General features: G+C 35.1%; 1 protein-coding gene across 19 annotated transcripts in view; it reads right to left on the reverse strand.

The window, feature by feature from the left end:
• The window catches only part of BAZ2B (bromodomain adjacent to zinc finger domain 2B), a 356,824-nt gene that overhangs the window by 27,017 nt on the left and 310,680 nt on the right, over positions 1-19,127 (reverse strand). For 13 of the 19 annotated variants that reach the window (XM_055120597.1, XM_055120595.1, XM_055120602.1 and 10 more), the window contains 10 exons: positions 18,252-18,317; positions 16,430-16,495; positions 15,266-15,310; positions 14,995-15,027; positions 13,713-13,778; positions 11,173-11,313; positions 9,353-9,607; positions 8,277-8,491; positions 7,317-7,391; positions 6,258-6,501 (listed from right to left, as the gene is read on the reverse strand). In XM_055120597.1, coding sequence (XP_054976572.1) covers positions 6,258-6,501; positions 7,317-7,391; positions 8,277-8,491; positions 9,353-9,607; positions 11,173-11,313; positions 13,713-13,778; positions 14,995-15,027; positions 15,266-15,310; positions 16,430-16,495; positions 18,252-18,317 — 1,206 coding nt within the window. The remainder of the gene's footprint in view (positions 1-6,257; positions 6,502-7,316; positions 7,392-8,276; positions 8,492-9,352; positions 9,608-11,172; positions 11,314-13,712; positions 13,779-14,994; positions 15,028-15,265; positions 15,311-16,429; positions 16,496-18,251; positions 18,318-19,127) is intronic. The other 6 variants (XM_055120596.1, XM_055120598.1, XM_055120593.1 and 3 more) reach the window with 3 other exon arrangements.

Consider the following 19,127-nt stretch of genomic DNA (forward strand, 5'->3'; position numbering starts at 1 on the left):
GGGATGCCGGGAATCAAACCCAGGTTGGCCACGTGCAAGGCAAACACCATACCTGCTGTGCTATTGCTCCAGCCCCTCTCCCCACATTGTTATTTTTCAAAGTTTATAGGTCCCAAGGGATAGTACAGTAAGACATTGGCCTTACATGTGGCTGAGTCCAGTTTGATACCAAGTACTACATATGATCCCCAAGTACAGCAAGAAGTGACCCTTGAACACAAAGCCAGGAGTTGACAAAGCTGCTGGGGATGGCCCCAAACTTGTCCCCAACCAAAAAGACAAGAAGTACGCTTTTCTAAATACCCATAGAAAGGCTGGAAAAAATACCCACAAGTATTTCTGTAAATAAATTCTAATATAATGGGATAAAAAGTTAACACTTTTAAACAATTATAAAATTAAATGCTAAAAAGGGAAGCTAAATCTGTGAAAAGGTGATTATTATTGGTCAGAAATGTTTAATTCCTGTATGGAAAAGGTTCCACTTGGCAAGCTGAAACAAATTGCTTATTAAATGGATCTTGTTTGGGTAATTACAATTATGATACCCAAATTACACACCCTTACATAATTTGTCACAGGATTAAAAGTAATGATCAAGTGGTTTAAAAGCACCCAATAAAATAATTTACTTCTGTGAGGTATCTTTATGCAGTCTCCTTTGCAAATTGATTTTCTTGATGTTACAAAAGATCAGGCTGGGAGGTGGCGCAAAGGGCTGGCATATATGCTTTGCTTGTAGGAGCCCCAAGTTTGAACTGAGCACTTTTGGGATTTACCCCCCCAAATAAAAATAAGTAAAATCTCAGTGACTTTTATTATTCTTTTAAAAATATACCATTGGAGTAATTAATGCAAATACTAAATTTATGCTATTTTTATATAAGAAAATTGTGTAGGACATGACCTTATAGATTATTATGCATTTTGATTCAGATTAAGTAAAAGGCATTCACTATGGTGTCACTAATCTTGATTAGATATTACTTTCACATATTCTATCAAACATATTTATGCCTTTAAGACTCTTTTTATTATTTCTCCAATACCAAGCTGATATGGTACATGTATGGTATACATGGTATATGCAACATACACCATAATTGGTATATACCAGTTATATGGTATATAGTAATACCATGTATGTAATACCATACACGGTAATACCATCAATATGGTATACGTCGCGTGCAATGCAGCCCCATGATATCTAATAGCCTAGTTCCACCTCTTGGAGAGTCTGACAAACTATGGAGAGTCTATTGCCTGCTTGGGAGAGCCTGACAAGCTCCCCGTGCCGTATTAATATCCCAAATATAGTAACAAATATATATATATACACACACATATATATATATATACATACATACCGCTCACAAAGCCTGGCAAGCTACTGAGAGTATCCCGCCCACACGGCAGAACCTGGCAGGCTACCCATGCCATATTCGATATTCCAAAAACAGTAACAATAGGTCTCATTCCCCTGACCCTGAAAGAGCCTCCAATCATTGGGAAAGATGAGTAAGGAGAGGCTGCTAAAATTTCAGGGCTGAGTTAATAGAGCCATTACTGTTGCCTGCTCGAGTAAATCGAGGAACAACAAGATGACAGTGATACAGTGATACCAAGCTGATACAAGAAAGGAAAGAGGGGGGCTGGAGCAATAGCACAGTGGGTAGGGCATTTGCCTTGCACGCGGCCGACCCGAGTTCGAATCCCAGCATCCCATATGGTCCCCTGAGCACCGCCAGGTGTGTCCCAAAAAGCAAAAAAAAAAAAAAAAAAAAAAAGAAAGGAAAGAGGTATTTATCTTGGGTGGGTGGCAAGGAGGGCTACATCTGACGTACTTAAGGTTTATTCCTGGTTCTGCAACTCAGGGATAACTCCTGGTGGTAAAGGAGTTCTAAATTCTTTTTTAGCTAAACCCTCCTGATCTTGAGGTCAAAAGGTCACATATTATCTTTATAATGGCATTCTAGTGACATTTTCAATATTTCTAGCATTCTTTTCTGGTAGAAGGTAAGATTTCAATTTACATCTCCCTTTTGTGCGTGTCCAATTCCAGGGCTAATGGGAGCTTTCCATCAACAACCACACACTAATATTCCTATCCTTGTCTTTGTCTTCTTTTCCCTTTGACTTACTCTTCCAAAAGGAAAACAAAAAAGCTTCACCATTATATTTTTAGGGACTTTAATACCCCATTGATTATTCTCTCTCTCTCTCACCTCTCTCCTTAAGCCTGAGCTCTGGTCTCTCACTACATGTTTTTAACCTTTAATTTACATCTCTTATTTATTCTCTTAAGCCCAAAACCCACTGTATGTCTTTGGAGTCTAAAAAATATTCAGTCTTTGTCCCCCTTTGACTAAGAAAGTACCCTTCATCTAAGGCACACTGCTTGAAACAATCATCTTCACATTCTTATGGTATATTGTTTTTAACCAATCATGGCAGGGTTTTTAATGTAATGACACTGTGCTGGCATTGGTCACCAGTGACCTTATTACTAACTACAATACATGCTTTCAGTGGTTACCACATCAGACTCATACTGCTTTCAAAGTGTTTAGGATTCCTTTTAAAAAAATTAACTTCTCTTGATTTTTGTCATTATACCATGTGTAGAAAAGAATTAACAGGGGCTGGAGCAATAGCACAGCGGTAGGGTGTTTGCCTTGCACGTGGCCAACCCGGGTTTGATTCCCAGCATCTCATATGGTCCCCTGAGCACAGCCAGGGGTAATTCCTGAGTGCAGAGCTAGGAGTAAACCTTGTGCATCTCCAGGTGTGACCCAAAAACCAAAAAAAAAAAAAAAAAAAAAAGAAAAGAAAGAAAGAAATGAATTAACAGCACAGATATGACTGCTATTCTTTGAATGACCTGCAGTAATTGGTGCCTAGGAAGCCTAATTTCAAGACTGATTCAGTGGCCCTGAACTGAACTGTATTAATAATAATATACTTTATGTTGGGCTGGAGCAATAGCACAGTGGTTGGGCTTTCACCTTTCATGCGGCCACCCGTGTTCGATTCCTCTGCCCCTCTCGGAGAGCCTGGCAAGCTACTGAGAGTATGGAGCCCGCACGGCAGAGCCTGGCAAGTTACCCATGCGTATTGGATATGCCAAAAACAGTAACAATAAGTCTCTCAATGAGAGACGTTACTGGTGCCTGCTCAAACAAATTGATGAGCAACGGGGTAACAGTGACAGTGATACTTTATGTTGAAAATCTGATTTTGTCCTAGTCTGAAATGCTATGCAGAGGTGCACGTGTGACCACCTTCCAACAAAAACTCTGGGCACTGAATCTCTAATGTGCTATTTTAAGTACACAAAGTTTCATACATGCTACAACTTATAGTTAGAATTAAATTCATCTATGTGACGCACTGAGAAAAGATTACTCTTGAAGCATGAACCTGGTTTCTTCTACAATTCTGCTCCTTTTTACTTTTTGCTTTACTTTTTTTCTATTTGGACCATAGCCAACTGTGCTGGGGGTTGACTCTTGACTCTGTGTTCTGGGGTGCTTGTTGGGAAGACGGGAGGGTGGGAGAAGATGGAACAAATGTGGTGCTGAGCACAACAAACTGGAGCCAGCCAGTTCAGGGTAAAAGTCAGTGCTTAGACTGCTGTGCTCTCTCCCCTTTGTTTCTTTCCATGGAAATAATCCAGTCAGAGCATGACTTGAAGCTAAATTCTGTGTGTCCTCCTAATGAACCAACGACTCTGGAGGTGAGCCTGTGCTCTTCAATAGAAAGACTTGTGGGAGCTGGAGTGATAGTACAATGGGTAGGGCATTTGCCTTGCAAGCATCTGACCTGGGTTCAATTCCTGGCATCCCATATGGTCCCCTAAGCACAGTCTGGAGTAACTCCTGAGTGCAGATCCGGGAGGAACACCTGAGAATCGCCAGGTGTGGTGAAATAAAGCAAAATAAAAATAAGGCAAATGCATTAAAAAAAAAAAGACTTGTGGGCCCTCCCTCTCTCCTTTCCTCCCTCCCTCTTTTCTGGACCACACTCAGCTGTACTCAGGGCTTACTCCTGGCTCTGTGCTCAGGAATCACTTCTGGCAGGCTTAGGGGACCGTATGTAGTACTTGGGATGGAACTCCAGTCACATGCAAGGAAAGCATCCTACCCACTGTACTATCTCTCTGGCTCTATTGTGGAATCTTCTTCAATACAGACATTCCTTAGCATTCAAATTTTGGTTTATTATTCATTAACTTCCCTCCCCCCACAACCTCTCCGTACAAATTTAACTACAAAATGATTTTAAGCTACTATTTATGTACTAATAAGTTTTCAGATCCTTTATTTTCATAACTGAATTTTTTTTTTTTTTTTTTTTGCTTTTTGGGTCACACCTGGTGATGCACAGGGGTCACTCCTGGCCCTTTACTCAGGAATTACTCCTGGCAGTGCTTGGAGGACCATATGGGATGCTGGGAATCAACCCAGGTCGGCCCCATGTAAGGCAAACGCCCTACCCGCTGTGCTATTGCTCCAGCCCCTTATAACTGAACATTTTTAAGGTTTCAAATTCTTAAATCCAAATGAAATTCTGTAGAGGTAACACAAACTCAACATGTCCAAAGTAAACTACCTGTCTTCAATGATCTGTTTCCGGCACCTCTCCTTCCCTGTATCTATTTATTTGATACCACTCCTTATGATTCCCTGTCTTAGTCAATGGCATTACTGGTAGTGAATAATACCCCACCTCATCAACCTATATAGTCTGCCTTTAAGTATGGCTTATTATTCTACTAAATATTTTTGAATTCTTGCCTTTCATGTTACTAATGTGAGCTCCAGACCCATCACAATTTGACTAAATTACTGTAATGTTTCTTAACTCATCCTCCCATCTGTTCTTGCCCTACCCAAACCAGTTCCTAGTTTCCATACAGCTGCTAGAGTGAGTTACTTAAAAAAACCAAAGTCAATGTCATTTCCTTACTTAGAACCCTTTAATGACTTCCTAGTATCTAAAAAGTCTAAAGTCCTTATTTATAACTGTTATATATGAGATATGCTATTAATAATAAAACACTTGAGTCCCTTGAAACACATAGCAGTTTAATGCTCCTGTGTCCTTGCTCATGCTATTCTCTCTGTCTGGAATATTTTATCAAAGTCTTCTCCAGTTAGCATTCAGCCTCAGCCCTGTTTGTCATCTCAGCTATTGTGTCCTTGAAAGCCTTTGTTGAAAATCCTCCCTCCTTTTATACCTGCCCAGCAAAATGAAAGTACCACTATCAAGTTAGTAATTATACACATTATATATTTTTTACTATAATTTTTCGTAAGTGAGGTTATAAGTTATAAGAGAACTATTAGTTTTCTTTGATCAAATGTGCCTACAGCTAAGGCAAATAATGAACAAGTGTTTGACAAATCGATTTCATTAAACTGAACAACACTTTTAAGGCATGAAGTATTACATTAATATAAAATAATATATTGAGATAAAATGAAATAGAAGCGCTGAAATTAAGGATCTGTATAGCTCTTTGGAAAAACTTTCTCAAGTAATTCGCTAAAAAGAAAAACTTAATTTATTCAATGCAAGTATCTTCTATTTGTAGTCATGTTATTCAACATTTACCTAAGCATCACTGTTGCATGGTCATCCCATTGTTCATTGATTTGCTCGAGCGGGAACCAGTAACGTCTCCATTGTGAGACTTGTTGTTACTGTTTTTGGCATATCGAATACAACACAGGTTCTGCTGTGTTGAATACAACATAGGTTCAGGCTCTGCTGTGCGGGCGGGATACTCTCGGTAGCTTGCTGGGCTCTCCGAGAGGGATGGAGGAATCGAACCCGGGTTGACCATGTGCAAGGCAAACACCCTACCCGCTGTGCTGTCGCTCCAGCCCTACCTAAGCATCAAAAGTTAATATTACAATATTCATTTTTCAGATGAAGAAACTGAAGAAAGTAAGTTTTAAAGTGGAATTAAAGTACAGATCAATATGACTCAAAAATGCTGTTTTATTTTGGGGGGGGGCAGAGCAATAGTAAAGCAGGTTGAACATTTGCCTGGCATATAGTCCACCCGGGTTCGATCCCTGTATCCCATATGGTCTCATGAGCACCACCAGGAGTAATTCCTGAGTGCAGAACCGGGAATAACCCCTCAGCACTGCTGGGTGTGACCCAAAAAGAAAAGAAAAAAGCTGTTATTTTTAACTTACTATGCACTCTTAATGATAGATTAAATTCAATGCAAATTTGATTACCTCATCTTCACAGATATCAGGCTTTTTCCCTTTCTTATCTTCTTTATCTTCTTCATCCTCCTCATCTTCATCAGCTTGGTCGTCACTGTCATCATCATCATCATCATCATAATCACTGTCTCCTCCCTTCCTTCTTCGCTTGCGGCCCGGGGTGGGAGTGCCCAATGGATGTTGTTCTTCTCCAAGATCAATGCCACCGGAAGTATCTCTTTTGCCTGTTTTCTTAGCATGAATGATTCTGAGTCTTTAAAAGATACAAACAAAGGAATGATATGAATGGAAGAATTCTTTCTATATTTTTGAAAGTATAATGAGAGCGTGAAGCAAAAATATCTGTGGCTTTTTCTCTCACAGCAAGCAATAAATTGATAACAAAAATAATAACTAAGAAAATTCAAAATGTTTCTAGGAATTATATTACCTTTCAACAATAATTCTGAACATCACCTTGGAACTGGAACATATTTTAAACAGTGAGATGTAGAAAATGGAAAAAAGTACGTCTAACAATAGCCAAGTGATAGTTCTTTAGCCCACACAATTACAATGAATACATTTTAATTCAAATTAACACAAAGAAACTAGCCTTTAACATAGAAGCTGAATAATTTCAGCATTGTATATCCTGACAAGAAACTAATTAAGTGTTAATGCTGAATATATTTGGATATGTTTGAATCTCTGTAAGAGCAAAGCAAACTTTAATTAGAAAGCAATTAAGAGTAGGGAGAATATAGTTCCATACAGTTTCCTTTCATGACAAAAGTAACCTGATAGCAACAATCATCTTAGAAAATGTGACCATTTACTTATTTGAAAGAAAAAACAGACTAAAAATTTAAAAAGATAAATTGACTTTCTTTTAATTTTGAAACATTTAAGAATCTCATTATACCTTTTGTCCTTTTGCCAATTTTATTAATTTCACCTCTCATCTTAAGCTTTAACTTTTCTAATCTTAGTCAAAATAAAGTTTAAATTTAATCTTTGCAATTTTTATATTTTACAGAAGAACACGTATAAAGAGAAAACTATTAATTTTAATAGAATAGGACTTACTTGCGAAGTTTACCTTCTACCACCCATTTATCTCTCCTCAAATTTGACATATAATCAATATTCTTGTCAATTTCACTGCCAAGGCAAAAGTTTGTAAGAAGGCATAAATTAATCCATGATGAAATGCACGACTTTGGTAAACAAATTGATGCTTTTAATAAGTAAAAGTTGTATTTGCCTGTGACTAGCAAGAACAATCAAAATTATACTCATAAATCCTAATTAAAAGATATATAGAAAACTTAAAATGTACAGCTTTGATAGGAATATATGGCTCTTAAATAGTTGGACTAAATGTAACATATTTAAATCTGTAAAACCATGAATAGTAAGAACAAGTGAATGTGGATTCTGTTCACCAAATTTTGAGTGGAAGACTTTCACTTTTAAATGAGATTAAGTCCTTTAAAAATTTTAATAAGAAGAATAATACACCAAGACTATATTAGCATATAATAAAATTAAAAGTAGCTATATAATCCCATGAATGGCTACTAAGAAAAACCAAATTTCACCTATCCTCAAAAGATGTAAAGGAAAGCAAAATTGTGGATTTCTGCAATGGCGTTGGATGTTGACACCACTGGAAGAACAAAAATTTTCATTTCAGTTTATAGAGAACTGACACTATCAATTCAATGAGAAAAACTGCCACAAAGACTTGTTATTACATTATGTGCCAAATTTTCTTTTCAAGGCAAGCACCATTCCTGTTGTATTATCTCTTTGACCAAAATTTTCTTTCTAATACACTGCAAAACAATAATGAAAACAATAGCAGCAGTGGTCTTCCTCAGTCATTTTAATTTTTTCCTTTGTGCTTGTGTCTTATCCAAATATTATCCACTTTTTCCAGAAGCAGCTGGTATTACATTGTTTACATTCTGTTTTCCAGAAGCAGCTGGTATTACAAACTTAAAACAGAAAAGAATCTTCAGAGAAGTCCGGGCATATGCTCACCTTACGACACTCTTACTGCATGCCAGTTCATTGATCAGGAAAGCCAGCACTGAAGCTTTCTGTGCTGGAGTGTGAGCCTGAAAAGCTTTGGTCTTCAGACTTTCAGTCAGCTCAGTTTGTCCACAGTGGGCTTCCATAAATATCTGCAAAATCTCGGAAACATTGTCCCGATTCACACCAACATTCAGCAAATGTTCTCCAAGAGCTGTTTTGGCCTACAAAAGTTCAGCATTTTTATTACTGTCGCTCATGACCTCTCATAACATGAACATAATAATATTCTAAAATATTGGTATTACATAGTTGTCCTAGAAATGAGACCTCATGGAGCATCACGTAACTTAATATGAGTTTTAAAAATAAACATAATTATTGTTAGTGTTTGCCTTGCATACATACATATTTTAAATACTCATATACACAGGATCATGTCAAATTTCTGAGGCAAAAAGAGGTCGTGAGTGGAGAATGTTCTAGAAGTCTTGATCTAGATAGTGCTCACAAGTGTTCCCCTACACCCCTTTCCCAAGAATGCACTTATTTTAACTGGAATTAATATATATTGGAACTTAGTGATTATCAATCCTTGTCATTATAGGCAACTGAAAATTGATAAAACAAAGGTAGCAGCATTAACATACTTGTTGTGTAGCTCCAGGAAGCAAGGGAGTTTTTATAACAGAAAAGCATAAACAAGATGTTTAAATTTATAAAAAGTAAAGGATCTTAACAGGTTAGGCTGACGCAGCCTTGATTAGCCTACCTTTCACAATGACACAGACTGTACTAAGTACAACTGAAAAAGTTCGAACTGCTTTATAAATTATGAATTTTCAGTTCTGTGGAGTATGGCTTATGTAATTTTTCCTTAATACAGCTTGGTTTTTGCCTAAAACTACAAGGAAAAAAGAGTAACTTTGGAATGACCTATACACCTTAGGTTTTTCTGAGTCAAGTTTTCCTACATTTGTACCGATTGTGACCTGTAGCCAGTCTATATTTTATTTTGTAAGACACCATATTGAAAAACCACCATTAGTCTAGTAAAAACAACAATACTATATTTATGTTTTTACCTTGTATCCTGTAATTAGACCTGGATCACACACAGCAGCTGAAAGGAGCCGCACAAGCAAGTCTTGAACTTCACCCATGCTGTCCCCGATGTTGAGCAACCCCTCCTGAAGAACGCTGAGGTTTGGAACATCAATATTCACATCAAAGCCCAACACTTTACCAAAGTTCCTTAAGAACTGCACCACCATGAGACAGTCTGAAAATGTACTTCCAGAGAGAACAAGTCCTGGAATACGAGGCAACTCTGGCAAAGGCTGAAAATTAAAAACAAACACGCAAAAATGAAGAAAGAAAATATTAAAAGTGATGACTTCATTTGCTCAAGTAAAATAGGTTGTTATCAAATTAAGTCTATTATGCTGTTACAATTAAGTGACCAATAGGGAGTTTAAAGTTTGCATTAAATGCTTTAAAACAGGGGACTTACAAAAATCAGGAATCAGGGACAATTGTAATTTGTATATCTGATAACACGGCATCTACAGAGATACAGATGCTACTAGCTAAATATAATTTTACTGAGATAGTATTATGAGGATGACACACATTACTTATTTTTCCAGAAATACCATCTTAAAAATAGTCAAACAATAGATTTCAACTAAGAAGTCTGTGAAATCTTGTTGGTTCTTTCCAAATTCCTAACTTTATGTATTTTAGTTGTATTACGTATATGTGAGGAACAAAATAAAACATAAATGAATTAATTTGTCTGGACACATTTTTTTCTTTATCTCTTTTTAAATTTTATTTTTTGGCTTTTTTTGGGTCATACCTGGCGATTTCCAGGGGTTACTCCTGGTTTTGCACTCCTGGAAGTGCGTAGGGAACCATATGGGATGCTGGGGACTGAACCTAGGTTGGCCATGTGTAAGACAAACACTCTACCCACTGTATCGCTCCAGCCCTTTTTTCTTTTTTTTTGCAGTGACATGGGTGAAACCAAGAATTTCTTCTCCATGAGGGATATGCGCCACTGCTGAACCAGACATTTTCCCAGGGCTTTCAATAGAACAAATGATATTGAAGCAACTGGGGTTTAAATTTAAACTGCCAATTTCTTGCTAATAAAAAAAATTATTAGCAATGTAAACAAGGGCAAGTTCCTCACTCTTTGTATCACAGTTTTCACGTCTGTAGATAGGGATATATACGAGCTCCATAGGAGTATTGTAAGAAAAATTGAGAGAGCTTATATGAAGCACTTAGCAGAGTACCTGACATGTAGCACATAAACTCTACAAAATTAGCTACCATTACTAAGGCATTGAAAGAATTTATAGATTACAAATTTTCACTTACATATCTATGAATGTGTGAGTGGAAGGAGTTAGCTCTTTACCTTGGGAAGGGAACATAAAATTCCTACATGCTGCTGAAAGTTTTTTTAAAATAGATTTCAGCATCATTTCTGCTTAAGTTAAAAGTTTACTGTGTGTCAAAAGAGATAGAACAGTGGATAAGGAGCTTTCTCTGTAGGCAGACAAGCTGAGTCTCCAGCTCCCCACATTCTGTCAGGAATAACTCCTAAGCACTGAGACAGGGGTAAGCTGTAAGCACAGCAACCCACCCCTCCCCCAACAAAGGTTTACAGTGGTCCACATAGGTATTAATAACTTCCATCAGAAACATCTCTCTCTCTCTCTCCTCTCCCCCACCCCTCTCTCTGATAATCCAGATTGGGTAGAATGACTTAAACTTGGGAATCTTTAACTAAAAGCAAAAGGCTTTCCATAATGTCAACTCACAAATGAATCACATGAGAATACAGAAAAAATAAATTTAATAGTGACACATTCTTATATGACAATATAGTTACCTTTTGGTCTGCTAAGCACATGTCTTCATTAGGCTTCTTTAGTTCTTTCGCCATTTCTAATTCTAATCTCCGTTGCTCTAGTTTACGTTCTTTATTTAATCGTTTCTCATCACGTTTTTCTTGTTTCAGCCGTTCTTTTTCCTTAAAAATCAAGATCATATCCACATATTCTTATCGATCATTATTTTTACCTTAAAAAACCTTGAATTAAATTTTTTCCTATGAAAATAATTTTCTTGTAAATTTTAGAAAGACTTGATACAACCAATGGCTTATTTTGCTTTTCAGTGTTTTCATCTTTTGAATTTCAAAATAACCTACGATTCCAAGTCTGCATCTGAGCGTACATATAGTTAGTGTAAGATTCAACTAGATGATTCCATTATTATTCAAAATTAATGGAATAATTTTGGACTGGAGTGATAGCACAGCAGGTAGGGCATTTGCCTTGCATGCGGTCAACCCGGGTTCAATTCCTCCATCCCTCTCGGAGAGCCTGGCAAACTACCAAGAGTATCCCACCCGCACTGCAGAGCCTGGAAAGCTCCCCATGGCATATTCGATGTGCCAAAAACAGTAACAACAAGTCTCACAATGGAGACGTTACTGGTGCCTGCCCGAGCAAATTTACGACAGTGTTATAGTGCTACAGATCTTAACCATATTATAAGCTGACAATACTTTAAGATGAATTATTATGCTGATCTTGTACTCCCAACTTTTATCCTTTCTTTTGTCTCATCCTATTATCTAGACACAGAAAAAGAAATTTGGCGGGGGGCGGGGGAGGGGACACAACAATGGTGTTCAGTGTTTATTCCTGGTTCTACAGATTTAATCTAAAAGATTATTTCATGAACTGGTGGCTTCAGGGGATTTCTCTAGCCCTAAGTTTGAAATTTTAATAAGTAAGTTGGAGATTTTGAGTTACTTTCTCATGTTGCTTAAATCAACCTAAAATATCCACAGCAAAAGCAAGACATATTTCACATTACTGTTTTATTCTAGAAAATAAGCCTTTTTAAAGTCATGAAAGCAAAGGTCTAAAAATAATTCTTTTTTTATGCTGTATTATCAAAATATTTAACTATGGTGACATAATGACCATTCAAAATTAATGATTATAATAAATTATAACTTACATGTGACCATTTTGATTAGTTTATAAAAAACTACAGAAATTTCTAAACTAGAGAATCAGTATAAATTTGGAATTTTACTGTAGTACTGTCCGTGCTCCCGTTGTTCATCAATTTGCTCGAGCAGGCACCAGTAACGTCTCCATTGTAAGACTTGTTGTTACTGTTTTTGGCATATCAAATACGCCATGGGGAGCTTGTCAGGCTCTGCCGTGCAGTTGGGATACTCTCGGTAGCTCGCCGGGCTCTCCAAGAGGGGCAGAAGAATCGAACCCAGGTCAGCCTCATGCAAGGCAAACATCCTACCTGCTGTGCTATCGCTCCAGCCCTGGAATTTTACTAGTAAAATATATTGACTTCAGTATAAATTTGGAATTTTATCAGTAAAATATATTGACTTATTACAAAATAAAATGTAAGGTTAGGACAGTGTACAAAGAAACATTATTTGTGATACCTTAAACTGATGACTATGGAGAGGTTCTTGAACTAATTAGATTTAACTTACCTAAGATTGGATCACCAAAACAGGAATTTAAATGCAGGCAACTTAGTGACGATAGTCAAAATTTAAGTAATATTCATACAAGAGATTCATACAAGAGCTTAAACTGGAGTTAAAGGTCAACTACTAAAATATAGGCCTCTCTACTCTAGACCAGTGTCATTTCTATTAATTATCGTTTATAAAATACTTATTTCATTTGATAACCCTGTAATTCTAGAAGGTAGGTAACTTAATTTTAAATAAAAGTTAGTCTAAAGAGGTAAAGTATATTGGTTTAGAGACAATTAAGGAAATTGAGTCTCTCAAACTCCAAAGCCTTAGTTATAATGGTTATAGCTTTACTCAAAAGTTTTAAAGCAGAATACATTGCTTTGTAAAATACAAAATACATTTTAACATTTACTGATTTCTTTTATATTCTGTTTATTTTGAACTAGAGTTGATTTAGACTTATTTCAATAATTTCCTTATTTTGAATTATTTGTTGAAAGGCAATTTTAAAGATAGTTTATTTTTACACACTGAATGCTAGAGAATACTTCATCATGGCAGAAATCCATGGATGAATGACTAGAGTTTGAAATAGGACACACAAGACTTGTCTGGGCATGCTGTAAACTCTAGTTACAATAATTATCTACGTTTATCCACCAAATGCCACTCACGACATTGAAAAAAGATAATTAAAATCTGGGCCAACAAAAATTAACGCATACATTGGATCCCTTCCTACTTTCTTTCATGTTCAAATACTTAGTAACTATCTCTAACTTCTGGTTTATTTGTGGAAGCCAGTAAACCTATACTCTGAAAAATTTACATTCAGAAGAGCAAAAGTCTTAGGAAAATATTTATACATGACAAGGTGATATTTTTCTAAAACTCACACTTACTTCTGCTTTTTTACGAGCTTCTATAGCTTTCATTAGCATCATATGCTGTCGCCTTCTTTCTCGTTCCTAATAGACCAGATAAAATTAGGAAAATAACTCAATTATAGTACATAGTTCATTTCTCAAATGGAACAAAACAACAAACAAAACAAAAACTCAGTATAGCATGTTTAGCATTTATAGACAAGTCACAGTAAAATACTAGAATAAGACAAAAATGGCCAGTCTGTGCATGTTTTAGTTCAGGTTTAGAAAGCAAATACAAGAACAATCAAAAGCAAAAAAGGTAAAGCAATGAACATGGAGACAGTGTAAACAGAAGCATACAAGATTTACTTATGGTCAGTTGTGATGCTCCTTCAAAAGCTGGCAGAACAAAAAGCATAATGGTTGGCTGGAACAGGTCAGTTACCTTACATCTGCTATTTGAAAAACCACAAATAAGTACTATAGCCAATTAAACTAAAGGCTATATTATTCTTAAAAATTTAGATTAGGTAGAAATTGATTTATAATCACTTCCACTTCATGGTTTTAGAATCAGTTACTTTGAACAAGTACACTCATATTTAACAAATTCAATAAGCCACTAAAAAATCAGAATAGTTTTTTAAAAGGTTTATACCAATTTTGGTAAGCTAGTTTCATATACTAACACCAATAAAATAGGACATTCCTATTTGCTGATGTCTGCCACATAATGGAGCAACTTAAAGCCATAAAAGTGCCCCATGGGCTAATAAGTGGAGACAAAAAAGGTGCAGTATAAAAATAACAGAAGCATTAGCTTAGTTCAATAATCTTATTTTATTTAAAATTTTTAAAAATCACATTTATAAGAAATGATCGCTCTTAAAATATATTTGGTTCCCAAAAGGGATATTTCTAAAATTATTCTAAAATTTAAAAACCAAAACATATTCCATATTCTCTCACCAACATAACTCAAAATTCCCATTGTATCCAATGGTAGTTTTGCTGTAGAATGATGGGAGAATATGGCAAACTAATAGGATAGTGATCCAACTTTCATTGTGACATCAGTAACGTAAAATTTTAGACAGCAGCCTTATATAAGGCCTACATAATTTAATGAAAGATCTTGGACATGTATCAAACTTCTTTATAGACAGACAAGCAGATGTATGCAATGCACTGTGCTGTAAAGCCATGCAGCAGTATGTAATATGACAGCAGCCAGTGCTACACTTTATGCATTGCTATGACAACCATATCACAACCAAATCACAATGCGGTGTTAGATGTACAAAAATAAACATACCCATACCATATCTAGTCTATGCCTCTCCAACTCCTGGTAGAAAGAGTTGGCACAACATTATGAAACAGAAATCACAGAGTCATGAAACCAATTTTAAACCCCCCAAAAGACACCAATACCAAAGCAAGGCAATACACTATAAGATGAAGGAAAAACTTAAGCAGGAATTATATTGGAAAATTTAAAGGAAATAATTTGAAGATTTCCCCAAAATAAAATTATAAAAAATTATATATATATTCAACAGTTGTATATCTATATGCATACAGACCTGATGCTTCAGAAGAACAGCTTGCTGTCTTCTCATTTCTTTTTCCTTAAAAATAAGAAACTTTTAATATATGATTTTTATTGAACATTTATAACATACAAGTATGAAAAAAGCCCTCCTTTTTAGATTCTATAATCTTCTATTAGGTTAATTCATACAAAATTACAAATATTGAATAATTATTTTACTTCTAATATGATTCTACCTAATATGTAACAACTAGATGATAGTAGCAAGGATCTTTCTTCAGTGCATTGATTTCACTTTAAAATGCAATGACTGACACTGAAACAAAAGAATATGAGAACAATTTGAGGTTTCATACACACTTAAAATCCAGTGAATCATCTCAAAGAAGTGGAATACAAACAATTCTTTGAACGCCACCAAAACAAATATTTTAGAATGTTAAAGTATGAATGAAAATAGTATTAATGAAAACATAAAGAAAGGAAGAAATAGAGAGGGCAAAGTACAAGAGTCTGTGTTGAAAACGTAACAAATATTTCCTTGGCTATGAGACAGTCATGATTTCTAAACTGACAGATTACTGAGCTGTCTCTCTAGGTAGTTATGAGAAAAGGGTAGGAGGAAGGGGTGAAATGTGTGTATGGGGGCCCAAATCCCTGACAATACCTGTTTAAAAACTCAAAACAAAACATCCCTAAACATATTCATTACAGTAATTAACAACTGCTAAGTTTATCACTGGTAAATAAAAATTGATTAACATAGATTTTCGTTTTTATAGACTTGTCATGTTTTAAGAGCTAAAGCAGAGCCTGACCATTAACAAAGAGAAAGCTAGAATCTAATTGCAGAATCATATTTGGAACACAATTTAAAGTGCAAACATATAAATGACACAAAATAGCTTCAGATAGATTATTGTTCAACTTTGTACACAAAGTTATCATGCAATAATTTGTATTTCTGACATGAAGCCTGCTAAGGAACTAAAAAATCACATAAAATCCGAACAATAAAATAAAAATTACATAATATACATAAAACAAAAGCACACATTATACAATTTTATCTGTGCTAAATAACTTTTTAGATGATATTTTTGCGTAGTTATTTTTTATATTACTAATATTGGTATAACATCATATGGTTTTTATTTTTGGAAATAAAAACTCTGTTTTTCTCATCTAAACTAACCTTTATTCGTTTCTCGGCCTCCAATAATTTGGCATTTGCCGCTTCTTCCTTCTTTTTCTTTTTAGCCTGTGCATGCAAAACAGGTCTCAAAGTCATGCAACAGCACCACTAAAACTTGAAAATAATCTCAGACTTGAAATGGAACTACGCGCCTCACAAGGTACAAAACAGTATGAAACAGACAATTACAGATTTTCACCATTTAATGTTGTACTTAATATACTAATTTCATTTTAAATTTATAGAGTAACATTAAGATATAAGAAAGAATGTCAGCTCTTGTCTTTAAACTCTGTTGAAAGCCTGAAATAATTAAGTTTGTTATTTTGCCTTAATCATAGACTCAAAAAGATTTTATGTCAGTCATTGTTACTCCCCCATGACTTTTAAAATTAAAACATGACTAAAATAGTTATAGAAAACAGGACAGATTTAGAACAAAGCAGTAACATTAAAAGTATGCATATCCACTAATATTTGGGGTTTTTTAATGCTTAAAGAATTTGAACCAAAGAAATTCATTACTCAGATAATTTAAAGAAATAAAGCAAAACTTTTTCCTTTTCTGAATATTGTGATTAAATCTGGGATTTGATTTTGAAAGAGAAAATTTACATCTTTTATGAAACACAATTTGGATGTCAATATTTTGTCAAATTTGAATGTTGTAGTCTCAAAATCATTATCTAGCAAATTCACAGTTACCTGATAGAGGCAATCTACGATAGGAATATTTAAGGTTTTTACAAAATTACTTGAAGAGAATGAAAAAACCTGTAGCAGAAAATCTCAACTACTACAAGTCTTGACAGGCAATTTGAAGTATACGGCAAGAATTTCCTGAAAAACTGTGAAGTTGTAATTATTTTAAACATCCCAAGTTTATTTTTACTGTCTTGAATGGAAAAAATTTTGAGACATATACTGTATACTAAACATAATTTGGATTTTTTTCATGACTTTATGCTGAACATAAGTTATTATATTATACCATTCAATATGGTAATATCTTTTGGCTACCAAGGCTGTTTAAAATTGCTAGTTATTGAACTAAAAGATTATAGACTATTGGTAGACTTTTGATTCCTGTCACACTCTGGCTGGGAGTTTTCTGTATATTCTATCTTGCTGTCTCTTACTGCTTACTTTATCTTGCTTTTACTGCTGCCAGTTTATGTCCTTTAGCTTTACTTTATCAGTTTTCTGGGAAGAGGAGTACAGAGAAAACCAAAAAACCAAACATATTGTTTAGTTTTTACAAGGTCTTATTTCTAAGTTTAAGTAGATAACTAACTATAGATTCTTTCTCTCTTCTCTTGTCTCTCTCTCTCTCTGTCTCTCTCTCTCTTTGGGCCACACCTGTTGGTGTTTAAAGGTTACTCGTGGCTCTGTGCTCAGGGATCACATTGAACCCAGATGGGGCACATGCAAAGCCGTGCCTTACCTGCTGTACTATTTCTTAGGCCCAAGTGCAGATTCTTTACAAAAGTGATGAATGCAAGTTTTATAACATGAACTTGATAACAAATACATGTGTACATATGTATGTTCACTTTATATATGCTATATATGTATCTTTATATCTTCTAAGAATTCTCATTTTTTTCCCTTTACCTTTCACATTATTTCCTGAATTTTTACTGTTAGAATTAAATGAGCTTGTTAAATAAAATGTTCAGATAAGTGCTTATTCTATGCCTGTGTTTAAAGAGAATTTCTGACAAATTATATTTTGAGTGAGAGAACATGGGATAATATTTTATTTTTAGACTTTAAAATATATAGCTACATTACTTCAATTTATCAAATTTAAGCATTCTACCTCTAAAATTTGTTGAGCTCGAAGTTCTTTTTCCATTCTGATTTGTTGTATTCTCTTTATTTTTTCCTGTGGGGAAAATTAGGGTAATTTAGGATAATGAAATAAAGCATTAAAAAAATATTTAAGTAGATTCAAGTAATTTCACACATTAGTTCAGAATTACCAAAGATCTCCCATACTAAATATAAAACATTTTAATTTAGTTTAATGTCACATATGTATTCATGTCTTAAATTAGTTAAGATCTTAAAAATTTCTCAAAGCAATTTATAGAATAAAAATGTTATGTATATATAAATTAGGCAAACCAAACTGATTAAGTTAATTTATTCAGGTCTTTATAAATATTATTATAAATACTCAAAATAAATACAGAAAAATGTTGCAGAAAAATAATAGCATTAAGAATAGCGAAATAAGTAAATCAGGAGAATATAATTACAACAGGGTGACTATAGTTAATAATAGCACTCTCTGTAGCACTGTCATCACATTGTTCATCGATTTGCTCGAGAGGGCACTGTACATGTTTGAAGTCTTCATCACAAAAAAAAACCCTTTTTGTAATTATTTGAGATGTACACTAACTAGATTCACTGTAGTGATCACTGTATCACTGTCATCCCACTGTTCATCGATTTGCTCAAGTGGGCACCAGTAATGTCTCTATGCGTCCTAGCCCTGAGATTTTAGCAGCCTCTCTTTACTCGTCCTTCCCAATGGTGCCACACTGAAGGCTCTTTCAGGGTCAGGGGAATGAGACCCAGCATTGTTACTGCTTTTGGCATATTGAATATGTCAGGGGGAGCTTGCCAGGCTCTGCTGTGCGGGCGGAATACTCTTGGTAGCTTGCCAGGTTCTCCAAGAAGGAGAACT

The sequence above is a fragment of the Sorex araneus genome, chromosome X (genome assembly GCF_027595985.1).
Source record: "Sorex araneus isolate mSorAra2 chromosome X, mSorAra2.pri, whole genome shotgun sequence".
Classification (NCBI taxonomy): Eukaryota; Metazoa; Chordata; class Mammalia; order Eulipotyphla; family Soricidae; genus Sorex; species Sorex araneus.